At 65.3% G+C, this 18,711-nt stretch overlaps 1 protein-coding gene across 4 annotated transcripts in view; it reads left to right on the top strand.

Annotated features, from left to right (window-relative positions):
* RXRA (retinoid X receptor alpha) overlaps positions 1–16,979 on the top strand; it is a 98,254-nt gene extending 81,275 nt beyond the window's left edge. For all 4 annotated transcript variants that reach the window (XM_027616271.1, XM_027616268.2, XM_027616270.1 and 1 more), the window contains exons 5-10: positions 3,300–3,469; positions 6,165–6,294; positions 8,035–8,167; positions 9,915–10,006; positions 11,680–11,785; positions 13,366–16,979. In XM_027616271.1, coding sequence (XP_027472072.1) covers positions 3,300–3,469; positions 6,165–6,294; positions 8,035–8,167; positions 9,915–10,006; positions 11,680–11,785; positions 13,366–13,513 — 779 coding nt within the window. In that variant the 3' untranslated portion in view covers positions 13,514–16,979. The remainder of the gene's footprint in view (positions 1–3,299; positions 3,470–6,164; positions 6,295–8,034; positions 8,168–9,914; positions 10,007–11,679; positions 11,786–13,365) is intronic.
* The last annotated feature ends 1,732 nt before the right edge of the window (positions 16,980–18,711 follow it).

The following is an 18,711-nucleotide window of genomic DNA, read 5'->3' as shown; positions in this document are numbered from 1 at the left end:
CTGTTTCCCCAGCTGGTAAGGCGAGGCGCCTCTCAGCCATGTCCTGGCTCTGACAGCTTAGGATTCTGCCCAGAGCACAGACCCTGGGGATCGCCCCATCCTCAGGGTCTCAGGGACATGGGTCCGCCACCCTGGCTGCTGGCCACATTGCTGGGGTGGCTCTCCTGGCCTGTCATCCGTGCACTGTGGCCTTGGGGGTGACAGAAGAGGTGCCCTGCCCCTGCCTGGGCCCCGCCCATGTTGGGGTCTGGAAGCCTGGCTGGAGAGGGGCCGGAGATTGGCGGGTCGGCCACAGCCCTGCCACCTACCCACCAGGTCGAGTGTCCTCTGAAGAACCCCCCTGCTGTCAGAGTTTCTGGAAGAACCAGGCTTGCAAGAACTCTGAAGGCCTCCTGCCGAGCTCCTTGGCCCAGCCGGTGTGGTGTGAAGGTGTTGGCTGGCCTGTCCTTGAGACTTGCTACGTGGACGGCCGGTCCCCCGCTTGAGTCAGTCAGCTTTGGGTCTCGGAGAGTGTAGCCTGTGGTACGGGGCTGGCTCTAAACGGCCACTCGTCAGTGCACGGGGGACTGGGGCCTGCCTCGGGGTCCCCCGGGTGGTCGAGAGGTGTTCCTATGAACCGTGAGAGAGCTGTGGGCTGTGTTGTGGGGACCAGGCAGGCCTGGGGGACCCCTGGGGCCAGCACCATCGGGGAGCCCTCTCAGCCCCGGCTGGACGAGTCGGGGGGGTGAGGGCTTGCGGACCCCGGGAGAGGGCTGTTCCCCAGGAGCTGTGGGCTTAGGAGGAGGTGGCAGCTGAGACCCTCCCGCCCTCCGCCCTCCTGCCCATCCCTCAGCATTTGCCGGACTCAGCAGGGAGCCACAAGGGAGAGGGACTGGTCAGGCAGCCTGAGTTCGGGCCCTCCAAGCCAGAGCAGGGGATGGGCCTGGGGGTTCGAGGTGGGGGTCCCCTGACGGTGGGCATCTGCGAGAACTGGGAACTGTGTGTCGCTCCCTAGAGAGGAGGCTGAGCCCCATCTGAGGCCCAGGGGCCACAGTGCTCAGGAAGCCCTGGGAGGGGTCACACCGTCCACACTCCAGAAGGCACTGCCCCAGGACATTGGACCAAGAAAGCGGGCACTGAGCACGGAGTCCCAGGAGAGTGTGAGGGGGTGAGAGCGCGGTGCCAGGCTGAGGCTCTGGAGAGACTGGGGCTCTGATCTGGCTTTGGGGATGTCTGTCTGGGATAGGTCAAAAGCAGGGAGTGGGAGATGGCCTAAGGAAGGCCTGGTGGAGGGAGAGAGGTACCAGCATCTGGCCGGCAGCCTTGGGAGGACCTCCAGGCCCCTTGGCTGAGCCCGCACCCCCAGGCTGGCCAGAAGCTGGGCCGTGGGCCAGAGGCCCCGCAGCTGTTGGAGTCAGCTGACCTGAGCTGACTCCTGTGCGGGAGCGTGCCCTGGGCAGGTTCCGCTTCCCACAAACGTCAGTGTGTGTGATCTTCATGCTCTGCCCTTGGGTCCCCCGGCAGCGGGCTGTGTACCGGGCCCTCTCCAAGGCGCAGCTCGGGGTGCAACCAGGGAGTGGGGTGGTGAGTGTCCGGGTGGTCTGGGCGTCTGTCCAGGTGAAGGTTCTGCGGGGCCCATGAGGTCTGTGGGGTGCTTGGCTCAGCAGAATGGCCTGCTGGGTCTTTGGGGTAGGGGGCTGCCTGGGGCTGTCTCCTGAGGACCAGTTGCTGCCAGAACCTGCCCAGCTCTCAAAGCCCTGGGGTTTCTGGTAAGGGAGTGAGTGGCCTGTGCCACTTGGCATGTTATGAGGGACCCAGGCCTGCTGTGCGGATAATCTTCCACCTCTTACGAGGAGACTTCTGGACCTGGTGTGGGCCCAGCCCCGTCAGTGCCTGGGTCCTGGGCTCTGCAGCGCAGGGCCATTTGCAGGCCCTTCTTCTCGGTTTGGTTGGCCATGTGGGCAGAGGTCGCAGGGCTACACTCTGAAATCACCTCACCAAGCTCCCACTCCGTGGTCGGATCTCCAGGGGCCCCAAGAAGCCGAGGGCCTTGTCTGGGGTAGGAGCTGAGGAGCTGGCCCTGGGGAGGCCATGGTCACCCCAGGGCTCTGGTGGAGGGGGATGTCTGGCTCAGGAGGGCGGGACCACAGAGGGTGGGCTTGGGTGGGCTTGGCGGAGGCCCACCCTGGTGCCGCTGTGATGGCATCTGGGTGCCCCCGACATACCTGGCAGGCTCAGGCTGTACCAGTGCCGTGTAGACAGCCCTTCCTGGCCCCGCAGCATGCCGCAGGCTGTGACTTCTCCCCGCTGCTGACTCATTTTCCCCGGTCCAGGGCCCTTGGTGCTCCTAGCAGAGCAGAGGGGGTGGAGGTGGGGGTCAGCCCAGGAGGCTGCAGCAGGCTCAGGAGCCATGTCAGTGCCTGTGGGGTTCTGGATGGGGTGCACAGCCTGGCCCCTCTTGGGAGAGGCAGCTTGAGCTGCATGGGCTCTGCAGTCTGAGCTCTGCAAACACGCAGCTGCAGGGGTGCCCTGGCCTCCTCCCTTCTGTCCACATGGGTCCCCGTGCGGCAGTGAATGCCTCCTTCTCTGCCTCCTTCCATCGGCTTCTGACCAGCCCCGTGCTCAGCCCTCCAGCCCCAGTGCTGCCCCCACCCCCACTGGGCCAGCCCAGGCCATCCTGGCTCACACTCGGGATTGGCCTCCAGCTTCTGGTCTCCCCAGGTCCCCCTCGTCTTTCTGCAGCGGGAGACGTGTGTGCCATCCTGTCTCTCTCCTGTGGCACGCCAGGCCCTGTCTAGGAACTCGGCCCTTGCCCCGACTTGCACCCCTTGCAGTGGCTCTCCAGCCGGGAGGAGCGGCTCTGCTCTGGCTCTTTGCGTATGCTGCCTTCTCTGCCTGAACTATCATTCTTGTCTTTTCTTGCCACTTCTGGGAAGGCTTCCTGGCTTTGTCTGACTCCATAGTCCATTGAAGGTCTTACTGCATGTTGGGACCTCTGCTGAGCCGTTGGTCAGCTGCATGAGAGCTGGACCTTGTGTGCTCCGGCCGATGTACACCTGGCCCCAGGCGGGTGCTGGTGTGGGCATTAGTTAGGTGTGAGTTAACGAGGGGCAGGTGTGCTCTGTGTTCTGGGCGTGCGTGGCTGCTGGAGGCCAGACCTGGGGCAGAGACGGGGTGGGGGTTCGGCCAGCTCTGAGCAGTGCCTCCCTCGGTGTCCCTGGCGGGCACACTGGCTCGGCAAGGATGGCGCTGCTCAGCCCCTGATGGCGGGGGGGCTGCCGAGGGAGCTGCGGGCTGACCGCCCCCCCCCGCCCCTGCAGCCGTACAGGAGGAGCGGCAGCGGGGCAAGGACAGGAACGAGAACGAGGTGGAGTCCACGAGCAGTGCCAACGAGGACATGCCAGTGGAGAAGATTCTGGAGGCAGAGCTGGCTGTCGAGCCCAAGACCGAGACGTACGTGGACGCGAACATGGGGCTGAACCCCAACTCGGTGAGCGCCACCCCTGCCCACACGGCCTCCCCGTGGGGCGGCAAGGGCCGCTTGGGGACTGTTGGCCCCCTGGTGGGTGTTGCTGGTTGGGAGGCCCCAGCTGTCACGGGCCATGCTGAGAGCCAGCAGCTGCTCTCCCGCTCCCGGTGGCCTGGGGCCATTCCTCAGCTGAGTTCCGGGCGTCCTGCACCTGCCCCAGGTGTGCAGGCCATGGGGAGGTTTCACCTGTGCCTTCACGTGGGGTCAGGGTTGGCATCAGAGCCCCATGGCCGGCCCTGAGGTCACACCGGCCTCTCTCCCTCTGTCCTCCGCCTGGCCCAGAGTGGCCCCTGTCGTGCTGGACACACCCCACTCATGCCCCTGCAACTCCAGGGCCTTTGCACGTGTGGCTCCCTCTGATTTCTCCCCAGGCTTCTGTCTGGCCTGAGGTGTCACTTTTCCCGGGGGCCCCTTTCCCCCTGGCCTGCCTTCATGGCCCTGCGATGTGGCACAGAGCTTCCTTCCTGTTCCCTAGCACACAGCAGTGCGTAGTGGGGTGTGTGGTGTGGTAACTCTCCCTCCCCGCCACGTGGCTGGGGGTGGTGTCTGAGTGGCTGTTCACGGCCCAGCTCCGGCCGGGACCCTGCCTGCTCGCCCCGTGGGTGCTCACACAGAACCCTCATCCCAGGCCGGGAGGGTCCATGTGCTCTGAGAGGCCGCTGTGGCCGGTGGTGGGCCGTCCCTGCTTCCCTGCACTTCCTGCACACCAGGGCCCCGCTCAGACCTCCGCTCTGGGCTCCGTCAGGGAGAAGGTGCACACGGGGCCCGACCCCTCCCCGTCCCAGTGAGGGGAGGGGCGGCCAGCTCCGAGGCTTGCGCAACTGAACAGAAACTCCAGAGAACATCGGGCGAGGAACAAAGGGTTGCCAGCTTTTTGTTTTGTCACGTAAGGACATTATTAGGAAAAGCCGGCGCACCCCCTGGTTTGGGCCGCACAGAGGGGCTGGCTGAGCCGGAGTAGCTGTCATCCCGGGGGCAGCACGTGCCTGCCTTCCTGCGACTGACCTTGCTGTGGCTTCCTCTGGGTCGGCCTGGGTCCCCCTTCGGGGACAGCTTGTTAGCGCGGTGCGCTCAGCATCAGGAGGGTAGCTGCCACCTCTTGAGCCCTGGGGGAGCTTCGGGTCTCTGCCGGGGGGGTCCCGCCATCATCAGGGCGCCAGCCTGCCTGGGAGTGGCTCGGGGACAGCTCTGGGCCCCTCGTGCGCTCCTGGGGGCCAACAGCCAGTGGCCAGGGGGGCTGGGTCCCTGGGCTTCAGCCTGTGGCAGAGCTCTGAGGCTCCTCCCAGGTGTCCCCCACATCCCCCCGCCTCCCCCCTGCGTGGCTTCTCCGGGCCCCTCTCCACCCGCCTGGGCCTGGGCTCTCCCTTCACGGGGCTGCCCCGAGCCTCTGAAGAGCAGAGCCTGGCCGGGGTGGTGCCCGCTAGAACCGGCCCCGGCCTCCGGTGTGCTAGCTGCTGGGTGTGTCACCGCGTGAGCTGGGGACCCCGTGCAGGCCAGCCTCTGTGCCCGTGTGAATCACAGGGTGAGGGGGAGCGCCCATGGGGGTGCTGGGCTGGGGCACGTGGCCCCATTGCACAGAATCTGCTGTAGGGGACAGAGGAGGGACTTGGGGTGAGGGCCAGTGTGGGGGTGTTCTGGGTGCTGGCACCCTGGGCTGGGGATCTGTGTGCCCCAGAAGCCGTGGCTGATGCCTGTCCCTGCAGCTGCATGTCCCCATCAGCACACACCAGCCCCTACTGACCCGGTGGGCTCTGTGCCAGTTTGTCACCGGGCGTCCCATGTGCACCCTCGGCGGGCCCTTCCCTCGGGCCCCGGGAGTTCAGACGGCACCTCTCTTTAGGGCAGATGGTTCCTGTGCGTGGGAGCTCTTCAGAGGATTCCCCCAGACACTGTGTGTGGCTGTTGTCCTCCCCTCGCTCGGGCCCAGAGGGTCCACTGGCCAGGAGCCGGGGGGGGCGCTCTACTGAGGCCTGCCTGGTTTTCTCTTCTGTGACAATGAGGGGAGAGTCCCTTTCTGGCTAGAACTTTCTGGAAAGGCCTCCGATGCCCCCATGTGTGTGCAGTCTCCACACCCGGTAGGAAGAAGTGGCCCGCCGTCGTGGCACTCACGCCTGCACCTAGGTTTCCTCGACTGTGCCCTGGGGTCACTCGGCCCCCACACTGAGGGCTTCCAACAGCAGCAATTTTAGCCTCTTATGGTCCCGGAGGTCCGCAGTCCGTTGTCCTCGACAAAGGACGAGAGTCGCGGTGTCCCCAGGGCTGGTTGCTTCTGGGGAGGACGCTCCCTTGCCCTTCCCGGTGCTGGAGGTGCCGCGTCCTCGGCCCAGGCCCTCCTCCGGCGTCAAGCCAGCGGCTTCTGTCCTCACGGGTCCCCGTCTCTGACCCCTGCCTCTCTCCGTGGGGACCCTGTGCTGACACTGGGCCCACCCGTCATCGGGGGCCCTCCTACCTCAAAACCCCTCCCTCGATCATGCCCGCAAAGGGAAGCGTAATTCTGTACCAGCTACAGGCTCACCACCTGCAGGCTTAGGGGGTTAGGACACGGCCCCTGGGGCCCTTCTTCAGCCCAGGGCAGGTGCAGCACGTGGGGTCGGGGGGTCTGGTCTGGGCCGCGTTCCCAGCCAGGCGCTCACTGCATGCCTCTCGCCCAACCCAGCCCAACGACCCCGTCACCAACATCTGCCAGGCAGCGGACAAACAGCTCTTCACGCTGGTCGAGTGGGCCAAGCGGATCCCGCATTTCTCTGAGCTGCCCCTGGACGACCAGGTCATCCTGCTGAGGGCAGGTAAGTGGCTGGGCTGGCCCGGGCCGGGGAAGGTACGGGAGGGAGAGGGCAGGGTCCCCGGGGACCCATGGATGGGTAGGACCCTGGGACACCCCTTTCTTCTGCAGTGTGGGGCTCCCGCCTGGGCCCTGCCCCACTCTGGCCTTGCTGCCCCCACCCATAAGGAGGTCATTGGTTCTGGGTCTCTAAGTGGCCTTCAGAGGGGCTGAGGGCTGTCTGGGAACCTCTGGAGAGGGCGGGGGTGGTGTGCCCAACACGGGCTGCCCTGGAGGGTTTGGGCTCTGCCCTCTCCCTGCACCGAGGCCTCCGTTTCCCCTCTGTGTGGGGTTGCAGTGCTGGCAAGCGGGGTGGGAGCACAGGCTCTGGGGTTCGGGTCAGGCCCGATTCCCGACGTGCGCCCGGCATGCCAAGTGGAGACCGAGTTTCCACGGAGACTAGGGTCCTCGGTGCAGGTTCCTGCTGGAGGGACGGGTGCACCAGCTGTGCTGGTGCTGGGCCTTCCGGGGTGGGGGGGTTCGGTAAGGAGCACCACCTGTCCCGCCGGCCCAGCTGCATGTGCTGGGCACTGTGGGAACATCAGAGGGCAGCCTGGCCCCGTGCCTGCCAGGCCCTGGGTGCACTTGGGGCAGCAGGAGAGGTGGCAGCCAGCCCAGAGGTAGGGGGAGGCTGGGCAGGCCCCAGGGTGTGGGGGGGGGTGACAGGGAGAGGCAGAGTGACTGCAGAGTGATCCTGTCCTGGGGAGGGGCCGTGGGGGGAACAGATGCACTTGGGGCCGGCTCTGCCCCCAGCAGAACTCTTGTCCTCGGCCTTGTGGGCCTGGGAGGGGGCCGGGAGCACCTTCTGGAAGAGCCTTCACTCCAGCTGGGGCATAACACCCAACACCCAGAGCCACCAGGGGAAGGCGACGGGGGCTGGGGGTCCGGGCTCACTGTGTGATGGGGAAAGCCCCACCCTGCCCTGGGCTTCACTTTCCCCTTCTGGAAGACAGGGCCGTCCCTTGTTCTGTAGGATTGCAGTCGCTACGAAGTGGGATAGCCTGTGTGGCATTGTGTGCCACGGAGCCCAGAGCCTTCTGGGTGTGGGCAGCGTGGCTGTGGACAGGGCAGTCTCGGTGGAATTGGCTTGGGGCTTCCGTCCACAGGAGGCACTGAGAACCCGGCTCAGAAATCGTTTCTATCTCAAGTTTTGCTTCCGTGCTTTTTCTTAACCCTTGACGCCTACTCTGGTTTGTCGGAGCCGGGAGTTTACGTGGAGAGAGTGTCGTTTGCCTGAGGCTCTGACACACCTTATCTCAGCTGAAGGATTTACTGTCTCGTGGTGCCCCATGCAGCACGTGGTAACTGGAGAGTTCGCTGCTTGGGACCAGGTGGGCAGCTGCTCTCTGGCCGTCCCGGAGAGAATCCCCCCTGCATCCTCCGTGGCACGAGCATCTTGCTCTTGTGGGAAGAGACCTCCCTGGGCACATGGGTTTGGGAGCAGCTGGGTGGACACAGAGCTCAAGAAGATGCTCTGTGCGGGACTTCTCAGGACCTTTATTGCCCAAGCTTGCTCTGCAGAAGAAAGAGGCATTGCCCGAACATCGGTGCCCGGGACCCTCGTTTCTGTGGCGCACACATGGGGGTGGGACCCACAGAGCCCGCTGTGGGATGTGCTGCGACAGCCCATGGCCTGTGGGGCCGAGCGGCAGCCCCATCAGGGGAAGGGACAGAGCCGTGTGACCGTGCACCCTCCTCCCCTCAGGCTGGAACGAGCTGCTCATCGCCTCCTTCTCCCACCGGTCCATCGCCGTGAAGGACGGGATTCTCCTGGCCACCGGGCTGCACGTCCACCGGAACAGTGCCCACAGCGCAGGGGTGGGCGCCATCTTCGACAGGTGGGGTCCGCGGCCCGCTCCACATGCGTTCTGTTCCGTGCGGAAGTACGAGTGCAAGGGCGGAGGTTCACGTCTCTGCCAGTCCCTGCGCTGGGGGCACTCGACCTGCACAGCGGAACGTGCGGCTTGGTTTCTCAGGCTCTTTTCTTTGACACCGTGTACAGGAAGGAAACTACACTTTCCAACAGGAGGCGATCATAGCACAGTTACCGTCATGCAGCAGCCCCCGTGTCGTTCGAGCCGCGACCGCAGCATGGGAGCCCGCGAGCCCCCAGCTGTGTGCGTGCTGCCGCGCCTGCACCTCCCCGCACCCCTGCGCTCCCCGGGAACCCCGCGGAGGGGCAGTGCTGGGGTGGGGGGCAGCTCCGCGTCTTCATTCTAGTCGCTCTCCAGACACGCAGTCAGCCTTGCTCCAGCTCCGGGGCCCTGGGTGGCGTCTGCCTCAGCCAAGGGGAGGGGAGGTGGTGGCCGACTCGCAGGGAGCCCCTGAGTGGGGGAGCTCCACAGTCAGAGGCGAGCAGAGCCCCCGGCCCGTCACCCCTGGGAACATAAACTCAGGAAGCATGCTGCCCCGCAGGGCCGTTGGTAGACTCAAGAAGTAGGCCCACGAGCTTCCTGGGACGTGCTGAGCGCAAACGGGTTGTGGCCACGTCTCCTGACAAGTGTTGGTCTGAACAGTGGATAGATGTGTCTTCGCCGCGGGACTTTTTAAGGCCTTGAACAAGCTAATGTATGGGGTGCCACCAAAGGTGGTTAGGGAGTACAGCACTTTATTGTCCACAGAAGGCGTTTTAGAGAGTACAGCCTCCTGGGGTCTGTTTTGGTTTAGAAATGCAGCCCCTGCCACACTCTGAGCTGCCGGTTCTGCATCCAGCTGCTAGAGAGGTGCTGGTGACAGAGGTGTGGGGTTAGACCTCAGCGAGCAACATCAGAGAGAACCAGCTCCCCCTTGCCCTCCGAGTGAATGGAACGTGGGACCCCGGCCTCGGGGCACCCTCTGGAGCGCCCGTTCCCTCCCATTCTGTCCTCCAGGCTCTGGGGATCTGTTCCTCTGCAGCCTGCAGAGCCCTGGGGACTCCCCGGCTCCTCGGGATGACTGTCCAGTCCCTCCCCAGGCCACCATCCTTTGTTCCCCTGTGGTCTAGCTTCACCAAGCACTTGGCACTCCCTGGGCATGGCCGTCGAGTTTTGGGGGCCAGTGGGTAGGCGGAGGAGGTTGGGGAGCTCAGGCCGCGGAGGGAGGACACCACTGCCTGTAGGGGCTGGGCCAGCCGAGGGTGGCTCAGAGTTCTGCCCTCTGCCTTGCTTTGGCCATGAATGCCTGGTGACAAGAAGCAGAACGCCCATCAGCAGCTAGGGAGGGTAAAGGAGGGCCACGTCCTGGGGAGAACAGCTTTCCCGTGGACCCCAGGGAGCAGCCTCAGGCTGTGGGGAGCCACGGCAGTGGACCTACCCTACGTGTCTGGGTCCCTGGCTCCCCTCCGTGCAGTGGTCGCGGGGCCCCTTCCTGGTAGATCCCGCATGCAGACCGTCCTGAGGGCAGGAAAGCAAGCGCCTCTCCGGGTGGGAGGGGCCAGGCCGGGCCTGGGAGCCGTCCGCAGCCCCGTGGGGCCTCGCCCTTCCATCCGCTCTCCGGGTCCCCGGCCAGCATCCCGAGCCAGTCCTTGGGGTCTCTCTTGGGGGAGGGGTGGTCCAGGCGGGGGCACGGTCTGACTGGGACGGCGGTGTTGGCCCGCTTCCTCTGCAGGGTGTTGACGGAGCTCGTGTCCAAGATGCGGGACATGCAGATGGACAAGACGGAGCTGGGCTGCCTGCGTGCCATTGTCCTCTTCAACCCTGGTACGGCCTCCCTGGCGCGCGGCCTGCTGTCCGGCCTTGGGCCCTCAGCTCTCGCTGGTGCTGTGGGGCCAATCGCCCGTCTCCTCGCGAGGGTGCACTGGCCACGCCACCTTCTCGTGGCTCCCGTGAACGCCCCACGCGGCGCGGCTCAGGGAGCTGTGCTCACCCTTCGTTGTTTGGGCACTGCATCTGAAGTGTGGCCCCACTTTGCCCGGAATCCTGGGCTCCAGAAGAGGCAGCCTCTTCATGAACTTCTCGTGGCCAAGTCCGGGAGCCCGGACGGTGGGTGGGGGCGCGGAGGGGCAGTGTCCCTCGGGGCTGCTGCGGGCTTCTGGGGAGAGCTGGGGGCGCTGACCGGCCAGTGGGGAAGCCGGGATGGCGCCAGGGGTGGTGGGCCCCTGATCTCCTGCCTTCCGTCAGCTCCAGCATGGAGGGGTCTGGCTGTGGGAGAGATGAGTGTCTTCTCGTGGGGAGAGCCCATTTCAGGGGGCATTTTGTCCCCAGGTTTTTGCTCTGAGCCTGTGGTCCTGCCAGCATGGGAGGCGGGGCCACACATCTTAGCCCTGCCGGGTGGAGTCCCCATTCCATCCAGTTGTGCGCGGCTTGGCTGCTGGCACGGGTTCCCTGTCCCCCAGGGTGTAAGGCTGCTGGAAGGACATGGCTGGCGCTGAGGGCCTCCCCCGCAGGGCCTTGGTGTGCTGAGCTGCGGAGAAGCCTGGCACGTTCCCAAGGTGCCCAGGGCCCTAGGCTGTCTTTGGCTTTCACGCTGGACCCCGGTGCGCCTGCTGGGGTGTCAGGCTGCCAGGGGGCCGTGCTGGCATGAGCCCCCCAGTCTGTGGCTCAGGGGCAACCTGGCGGCAGGTCTGTCCCACCGCGGAGCCACTTGGGGCCCAGCGGCTTCAGCTGGCTGCAGGCGGGCAGTTGTGGCCTCCAGCCCCTCTGCCATCAGGATGGGCCACACTTGGCTGGGGCCAGACCCAGGGCCTCTGAGCCCTAGCATGGCACCACGTGGTGGCTGCTGTGGAGAGACATGGCTTTGTCTCTGTTGGCTTGTCGGGTCGTGGGAAACCCCAGGAGACGGAAGCTGAGTGGAGGGCCTGGCACGGTGGGCTCTGACTGGGTCAGGAAGGCCTGTGTCGGCTCACCCGGTTGAGCCCTGGAAAGTCCGTCTTGTCCTCCTTAGATCCCACCTCTGGGCCCCGGGGGTTTTGGTGGCTGAGGTCCCAGGCGTCTCTGTCCACGGGCACAGCCCTTTCCAGACTGGGCTCCCGCCCCCCCCAGGGTCCCCGGGCTCAGGCCTCTTGCCCCACTGCCCTGTGTGAGGCTGGCTCTTGCGGGTGACGGTTCTGAGCTTTTCTCCCTCTCAAAGGAACCGAGTCCTGAGGGTCCGGCTTTAGCCTGGTTGCTGTGGTAACCAGGAGAGGGTGAGGGCAGCTGGTTGCGCTTGACCCCCGATGGGGAAGCTGAGTGCAGGGAAGTCCAGGATGGGCCGCATGTGGCCAGTGAGTGGCAAGCCAGGACTCAAGCCCGGGGCGGCCTCCTTGGGGGCAGAGGCTGCCCCGCCGCTGCTGGCCCCAGCCGAGCGGGGATGTGGGGGAGCGGGCTTGAGTGCCCCGATGCCCCTCGCAGCCTTCTGGGCCGAGACCTCTGACCTGCGGCCCCTCCCCCTGCAGACTCCAAGGGGCTCTCGAACCCAGCGGAGGTGGAGGCGCTGCGGGAGAAGGTCTACGCGTCCCTGGAGGCCTACTGCAAACACAAGTACCCCGAGCAGCCAGGAAGGTGAGCCCCCCACCCTCCCCCCGCCTTCGGGGGGCCTCAGGGTCTCATGACCCCCTGCCCCAGGCGAGACTGCCCCCAGCCCTTCTGGCACCTTGTGTGAATTAGAAGGCCGCGCCCTCCTCCGTGGAGGGAGCCTGTGTCCCCGCGCCCCCGAGCGAGTGCATGCTCCTGCCGCCTGCCCAGAGCACCGGCCCGTGGGCAGCAAGTGCCTGTCCTTGCAGAGCGGGAGGATGGAGCCAGAGCACTTCTGGCCCTCAAGGGAATCCCTAGAGGCAGGGCCTTGGCGTGCTGACCCCCAGCAGGGACGGATGCCGGCACACAGTGGGTGCTTTGTACACGTGTGCAGGGCTGTGCGGGCACCAGAGGGGCTGGGGTCTCATTCCCGGGTCCGCAGTGCCAGGCGCACAGTTGGGGGGAAGGGGAACTGTTTATGGCTTGGTGCTCTCGCAAGTCTTGTCCTGATTTGTGCACCTCTCTCCAATAAGGCCTCTCTCGGAGGTGCCCCCCCACCCCTGGGCACCAGGCCTCCCTCTGCCCCGCCCCCCCGCCCCCCACCTGGCGCACGCGCAGCCGCACGCACCGGTGACTGTGCCCGGCCCCCTCGCAGCCCTCATCTGGTTTGGTTTAAAGTGAGACTTGCTGGGGAGGACGGAGGGCCGGCCTGCTTGTTTTTCCTGGCTCCCTGCCACAGCCCATCTCGCCAGCTCAGCAGAAAACGGCTTTCTCTGGCCCCGGTCCAGCCTCTACGCTGCGTTTTTGCCTTTAAAACGTGGGTTGTGTGGCCGCCAACCGCAGGGCTTTCTCTCCTGAAATACAGACGTTGTGAATAATTAACGAGGGTTCACGCCGTTGTGGGGGACCGTTTGGACGTCCCTGGAGGGGACAGGGCGCTGTCCTTGGCAGCCGAGCCGCTGAGCCTGGCGTCCCTCCTCCCAGAGCCCCAGCACCTCCCGCTGCCCCCTCCCACGTTCGGTCTCCTCGCCCGGGTCGGGCAGGGCCTGGCGACTGGGCCTCTGGCTCAGCTCCAGCAGGGCTCTTTCTGGGGAAGGGGTGGGCGCTGGCCTGGGGCACATGGGATGCCGATGCTTCGTGAGCGGAGGCCTGCTTGAACACAGCCCTGTTCCCCTGGCCCAGGAGCCGCTCCGCCTTGGTCTTCCCACTGCAGCCAGAGGCACTGCTGATACTCAGATCCGTTTTCGTAGCTCTCTCTTAAACTCCCTGCGTAAAGTCCTGCCGTGGCTCCCTGTTGCCCTTGAAGAAGGCCCACGTATTTTAACTTTCCCATGAAGCCCTACTGAGCCTGCCCCAGCCCAGCCACTGTCTTGCCTCTGGTCCTTCACCCCAGGTCTCCACTCCGTGGGTCTTCCTTCGGGGTCTTCGCGTCCACCCCGCACACTCCTGCTCCCAGGCCCTGGCCTGCTCTGTCCGCTGCCTGAGGGGCCCGGCTCCCCCTCAGGCTCCGTGCAGGCCAGGCCCTGCTGCGGCGGCTTTGGGACCGGCTCTGTCCCCAGGAGGCCGCCAGGCGCTGGGTGGAGGGCGGGGAGGACAGCCAGGCTCGCCCTCACCGGGTCCTCCCACAGGTTCGCCAAGCTGCTGCTCCGCCTGCCGGCTCTGCGCTCCATCGGCCTCAAGTGCCTGGAACATCTCTTCTTCTTCAAGCTCATCGGGGACACGCCCATCGACACCTTCCTCATGGAGATGCTAGAAGCCCCCCACCAAATGACTTAGGCCCGCCGGCCCGGCCGCCCGGCCTGGCCGCTCTTCTCAGCTGAGCCCCGTCCCCGCCCCTTCTCTGCCTGGCCTCCGCGGACGTGGGGGCGCAGCCTGCTAAGCCTCCGAGCGTGGCCCCCTCGCTGTTTTCAGTGTTCCTCACCCGCAAAGCCGGGTTGTGGCTTTCCTGGGGCCGGGACTGCTGTGAGCCCGGCCAGGCCCGCACGGCTCCCCTGGGCAGCGGGGGCGGCTCTCCGGGTCGCAGGCCCCGTCCCTGAGCCGCACTGGTGTTGGGAACATCCCGTGCTCCCCTCCTGTGTTTGGAGTGACCCCCGTCGCCTCCTGTCAGGCGCCCCACCCAGGCTCGGGAGCAGAGCGCAAAAGACCTGCCCCGCCCCCCGGGAAGACGAGGGGGGCTCTGGGGCGAGCAGGCTTCCCTCCCCTCACAGTGAAGGGCGAGCAGCCCCTTTTCCAAAGATGACTTGCAGTGTCGCCCCCGAGCGAAGCAGGACAGGAGCCGCCCTCTGTGCAGGGTTCCAGGCCCCCCTCAAGGCTGCAGGGACCGGCGTCACCCACCTCCCCAGCTTGCTTTTCTCTTCGCGTCACCCTGGCTTCCGCTTCTCCCCCCGCACCGCCTCACACAAGCCGGGGTAGGCAGACCCTGTGTACGGCCTGCCCTCGGTTCTGTCTGCTGTCTGCGGAGGGGCAGTCCCCCCTTCCCCCCCACCCCCCCGGTCTCTGCAGGGCTAGCCCGCTTCCTGGCCTTCCCCGAAGTCCTGGGCCGTGCTGATCTGTCATGAGCAGGGGTCGGGCCTGGGAGGCCCGCAGGGATGGGAGGAAGGAGGGTGTGTTCCCCGGGGGGTGTTCAGCCGCTGTGCACCCTTGGAGCTGGGGACCCACGGCAGGTGTGCGGAGGGGAGGGACTTGGGGGCACATAAGCCCGGCGGGAAGGGGCAGGTGGGGGTTGCTTCCTAGAACTGTTGGCAGGGAGGCCCTCTCTGCTGGCGGCCTGTCCTGTGTGGGAGCCTCTTGGAATCGGGAACTGTGGCGTGCCAGCGTCCTTGGGCCTGCAGCTGGTTGCCCCGCAGGGACAGCCAGATGTGGGGCTCCGTCAAACACATGCCCTGGCTGACGGCTCCCCAGGCCAGGCTGCGCCTGCTTCTGTAGCGTTTCCACCGAGCTGGGCAGGGGCGTGGCCTCCTGGGCCAGGGTGCTCTGGGCTCTGGGTGTGCAGGGGCTCTCTCAGGTTGAACCCGCTTCTTTTGCACTGTAATGCCCTCCCTTTGGTCTGAGTACTTTCCAGTCTTATGCCTCCTACTCCATGAACGCAGTGTTCGTCGCTGGTGGGGGCCTGAGCAGGGTGGGGGGTGATGCAGGCAGCTCCTGAGGGGTTGCTCTGTAGCCTGGCTTCCCTCCTGTGGCCCCCAGGAGCAGCCCAGGGGGGCGGATACCTTCCCCAGAGTCTGGTTCCCCAGCTGGAGCAAGGCAGGGAGGGGTCTCCAGGCCCCGTGGGGAAGGAAGGGTCCCTGCTTTGCCTTCCAGATTCTCCAGCCAAGCTGAAGGTGAGGCACCAGGCAGAGGCTCCAAAAGGCTGCAGAAAAGCCTCCCTTCCTCTGCTGCCCGCCCGCTTGTAATGTGGGGAGGTGTCCCCTGCCACGTGGGCGGTAGGGGCGGGGCGTGTAGGGCCCACCCAGCTCCCAGACTCTCAGCAGCCTTTGGAGGCTCGGTTGTGACAGGCAGTGATGCAGGCACCCTTGGGAACTTCCTCTCGGGGTCCCCCCGGTTGTGGGAACAGTAGACTGCCCCACACCCAACACCCCGGTGCCTTCAGCCGGACGCACCCCATCATCCACGCCCTGCCCTCTCCCACTTCCCTGGGGTCCTTGGGAATGTGGGGGCCTCGAGTGGAGGAAGCCCAGGACTGAGTCTGTTGGAGGGTCAGCTCCTTCCTATGAACATCCCTGGCTGCTTGCTGGAAAGCCCTGAGGCCCCCAGGCTACAGCATAGAAAGCCGGAAGCCCCCAGCCCCTCCAGCCTGCAGCCTCAGCACCGCGGGCAGGGGGCCGTCCTTCTCTCGGCCCACCTGCTGTCCTTGTCATGCTTTCAGTGCTGTTGGAGGAGGGGGTTAAGTGGGGAGATGCACATGGCTCAGTAGAGAGGTAGGAGTTTTATTTAACCAGACCGTTAGTAGTGTTATCAATCTGGTTCAATTAAGGTGATTTTTTGTAATTATTTTTATTATTATTATTATTTTGGTGGGACAATCTTTAATTTTCTAAAGATAGCACTAACATCAGCTCATTAGCCACCTCTGCCCGTCCCCGCCTCGGCCTGGCCCGGGGTGCCTCCGGCGCCGGCTCCATGGACTCACTTCCCCGCGGTGACATCGGGGACTGGGCTCCGGCCGCAGGGCAGTGAAGGTGACCACGCCTGCGTCTGCAAGGGGCCTCTGCTTGGAAGCCGGCCTGCCCTCCCCTCGGCACCTGGAAGCACGCGGTCTCCGGGCAGAGACGGCCCCGCGCCCCCGACTTCTAGAGGATTCGGGCCGGTGACAAGCACAGACACCACACCGGAGGCCCCTCACCTGCGGGGGCCGCCAGCAGGGCCCGGCCGGACACACAGCCAGTGGGTAATCAGCTGATGTTGTCCCCATCACGGAATTGGGGCGCGTGGCCCGCTCCCCGTCCACGCAGGTGCGCAGCGTGACGTGGCTGTGCTGTACAGAGACACTGCGGGAGGCTGAACGCCGTCGACCCAGCACCCGCGGGGCAGTTACCAACTTTCTGTCTTTATTTTTAATCAAGACTTTCCCCCCGTTTTCCTATAAATTTGCTTCTTGTAAGCAAGTACATAAGGACCCCTCCTTTGGTGAAATCCGGGTTCGAGTGAATACCCCAAGGCAAGGAGCGCATCTATTTTAAGATGCTTTGGAGCAAGCGGCCTTATTGGTCCCCATCCCCAGCAATGCCTTAGCCGGGACACGCCGCGGACACTTCAGAGGGCGACAAGTACATACAGAGAGTAGAGATAAAATGTCTAAAGCATCGGGAAAGGTAAAAATCTATTTTTGTACAAATGTAATTTTATCCCTCATGTATACTTGGATGATGGGGGGGTGGGATTTGTTTTGTTTCTGCTTCTAGAGAGGGAGGAGAGCTTTTTCAGTGGAGCGTTCGGAGGCGGACGCAGCGCACGGGCTTTGTACGAACCGCTGCGTGGACATTTCCCCTCGGGCAGGGGTGGGGCCCAGACGGTCAGGGGTTTTCTTCCCCTTCTGAGTGATTCTTGAAGCCTTGCTCTGTTCTGCCCCCGTTGCCAGCCGGCCTTCCCGAGACTCTTGTTTGACTGTGAACTTACTTCCCTGCGTGTTCTCTGAACACCGCCGCCACGGGTGCCGGCCACGGACCAACAGCGGTGTTAGAACGTGGAAAGGAAAACACAGAAAAACGTGAGAGGAGAAACAAAATATGAGCGTTTAAAAATAGATCACCATGCTGTTCTCGTTTGTTCTGCCGGGGGTTTTCCTGTCTGGGGCTGGCGGGCTTCCTGGGCCGGCGCGGGGGGGCGCCCGGGCTGCTGCCCGACCTGTGGCGGGGGCCGGTCCAGGGCAGTGAGGCCCCCGGGTCGGGTCACCGCCCCCCCCCCACCCCTGCGCAGCCGTGCTCCTTCCCTGGCCTGCTCTGTTCCACAGCCCGCACGGCCCCTGTGGGCCCCTCCGTGTCCTAGGGCACCGACCACCCGCCCTGCCCCAGGCTGCCCGAGCCCGAATGGGCAAGTGGCTCACACACGGGGCCGCAGAGTGAATGATGTCATCCGGTTGCTCTGTTCCTAACGCGGTAACGACACCCCATCTGCTCCGTCCCGTGTGATGGACGCTCTTTGTCGCCACACCCTCTGGGGGCTGGGCCGGGCCCGGCTGCAGTTTGGCGATAGTGTCGTATTCTCTTGTGCTTTCGGTCCGGTGGACACCTTCCCAGGGAGGCGCTGGGCGCCCTGGAGCTGGGGTCCTGCCCTGTGGAACCAGGGCCACTCCCAGCAGAGTGGGTGAACCCCACAGTCATAGGCCAGTGGCTCCCCTCGTGCTCTCCTCCCCAGAATGTGCTCCCACGACACGTGTCCACGCACGACACGTGTCCACACATGTGCACGCACAGGCCACACGCACACGCACTTGTGCACAGCACACGACAGGCCTGCTCACAGGTAACGCTTGCCCACAACGTCCATGTACACGCGACACGCGTGCGCACATGGTCCTCACACCGTGTACGCACTGCCTGCATACAGCACGTATGCACAGGTCCCACTCTGCACACTGGCGCGCAAGGACCTCATGAGGCCTCAGGAAGTGAGAGGCAGGACAGAGGGGGCCTCCCCCGGGGGAGTCGGCACCCCTCCCCCTGCACGTGCTCCCCCTTGGCGGGCCTGACGCCTCGTGTGGCTCCGGGGGCCCCGGCCGTGGCTGGACCAGCCTGCCGCTGCTTGTGCTTGTGGGGGGGGCCATGTGCCCCCACCGAGTCAAGGCCTTGTCCTTGCCCGTGGGAACTCAGTCTGGACTCCCTGGAAGGGGGTGGACATGGGGAGCCCCAGCAAGTCCCCCAGCAAGCCCCCCACTGGCCGCTGGACCTGGCCGGGACTGGCCTGCTCTGCTTTCCGGCCAGAAGCACGCCTTACCAGCCGCAGGGGCTGCTTCCTGGGTCTGCAAAGAGGATCAGGCCTGGAGGCCCTGGGGAATTGGGAGGGTGGCGTCCCCGTGGAGGGGCTCCTTGTCCTGCCTTCCACATGACCAAAGCCGCTGCTGAGCACGCTGTGTGGGGCCGCCAGTTCCCCGGTGGCCTGATTTCCCGCGCAGGCGCCAGCCCCAGCTCCGGGCAGGGCCTTCAGCACGTGCCAGGCGGTCCCCGGTGGGCTGGGAGGGCGCACGGTGTCCGCGTCCCCTTCAGAGAGCAGACTCGGGACAGCTGCCAAGCCGGGAGGGGCTGCTCGGGTCCTGCGGGGAGACCAGGAAAGGAGTGTTCCTTGCAGGTGTTCAGGATGCGGCCCTGCCCTTGGGGCTGGGGGGGGCCGATTCCCGTTTTCCTAACGAGCCATGTGGGGGGCCCCAGGCCGTGCTGAGCCTCTTGACCTTGTCTGTCGGTCTCAGTCAATCAGGGGCAGCCCTGGCGGAACAGGCCAGGGACTGAGCTGACCTCCGTGGGGGCCCTGCCTGCCCAAAA

Source organism: Zalophus californianus, chromosome 13, assembly GCF_009762305.2.
Source record: "Zalophus californianus isolate mZalCal1 chromosome 13, mZalCal1.pri.v2, whole genome shotgun sequence".
NCBI classification, from domain to species: domain Eukaryota; kingdom Metazoa; phylum Chordata; class Mammalia; order Carnivora; family Otariidae; genus Zalophus; species Zalophus californianus.
The sequence above is the reverse complement of the archived record's forward strand: the minus strand, read 5'-3'. Positions and strand labels throughout refer to the sequence as shown.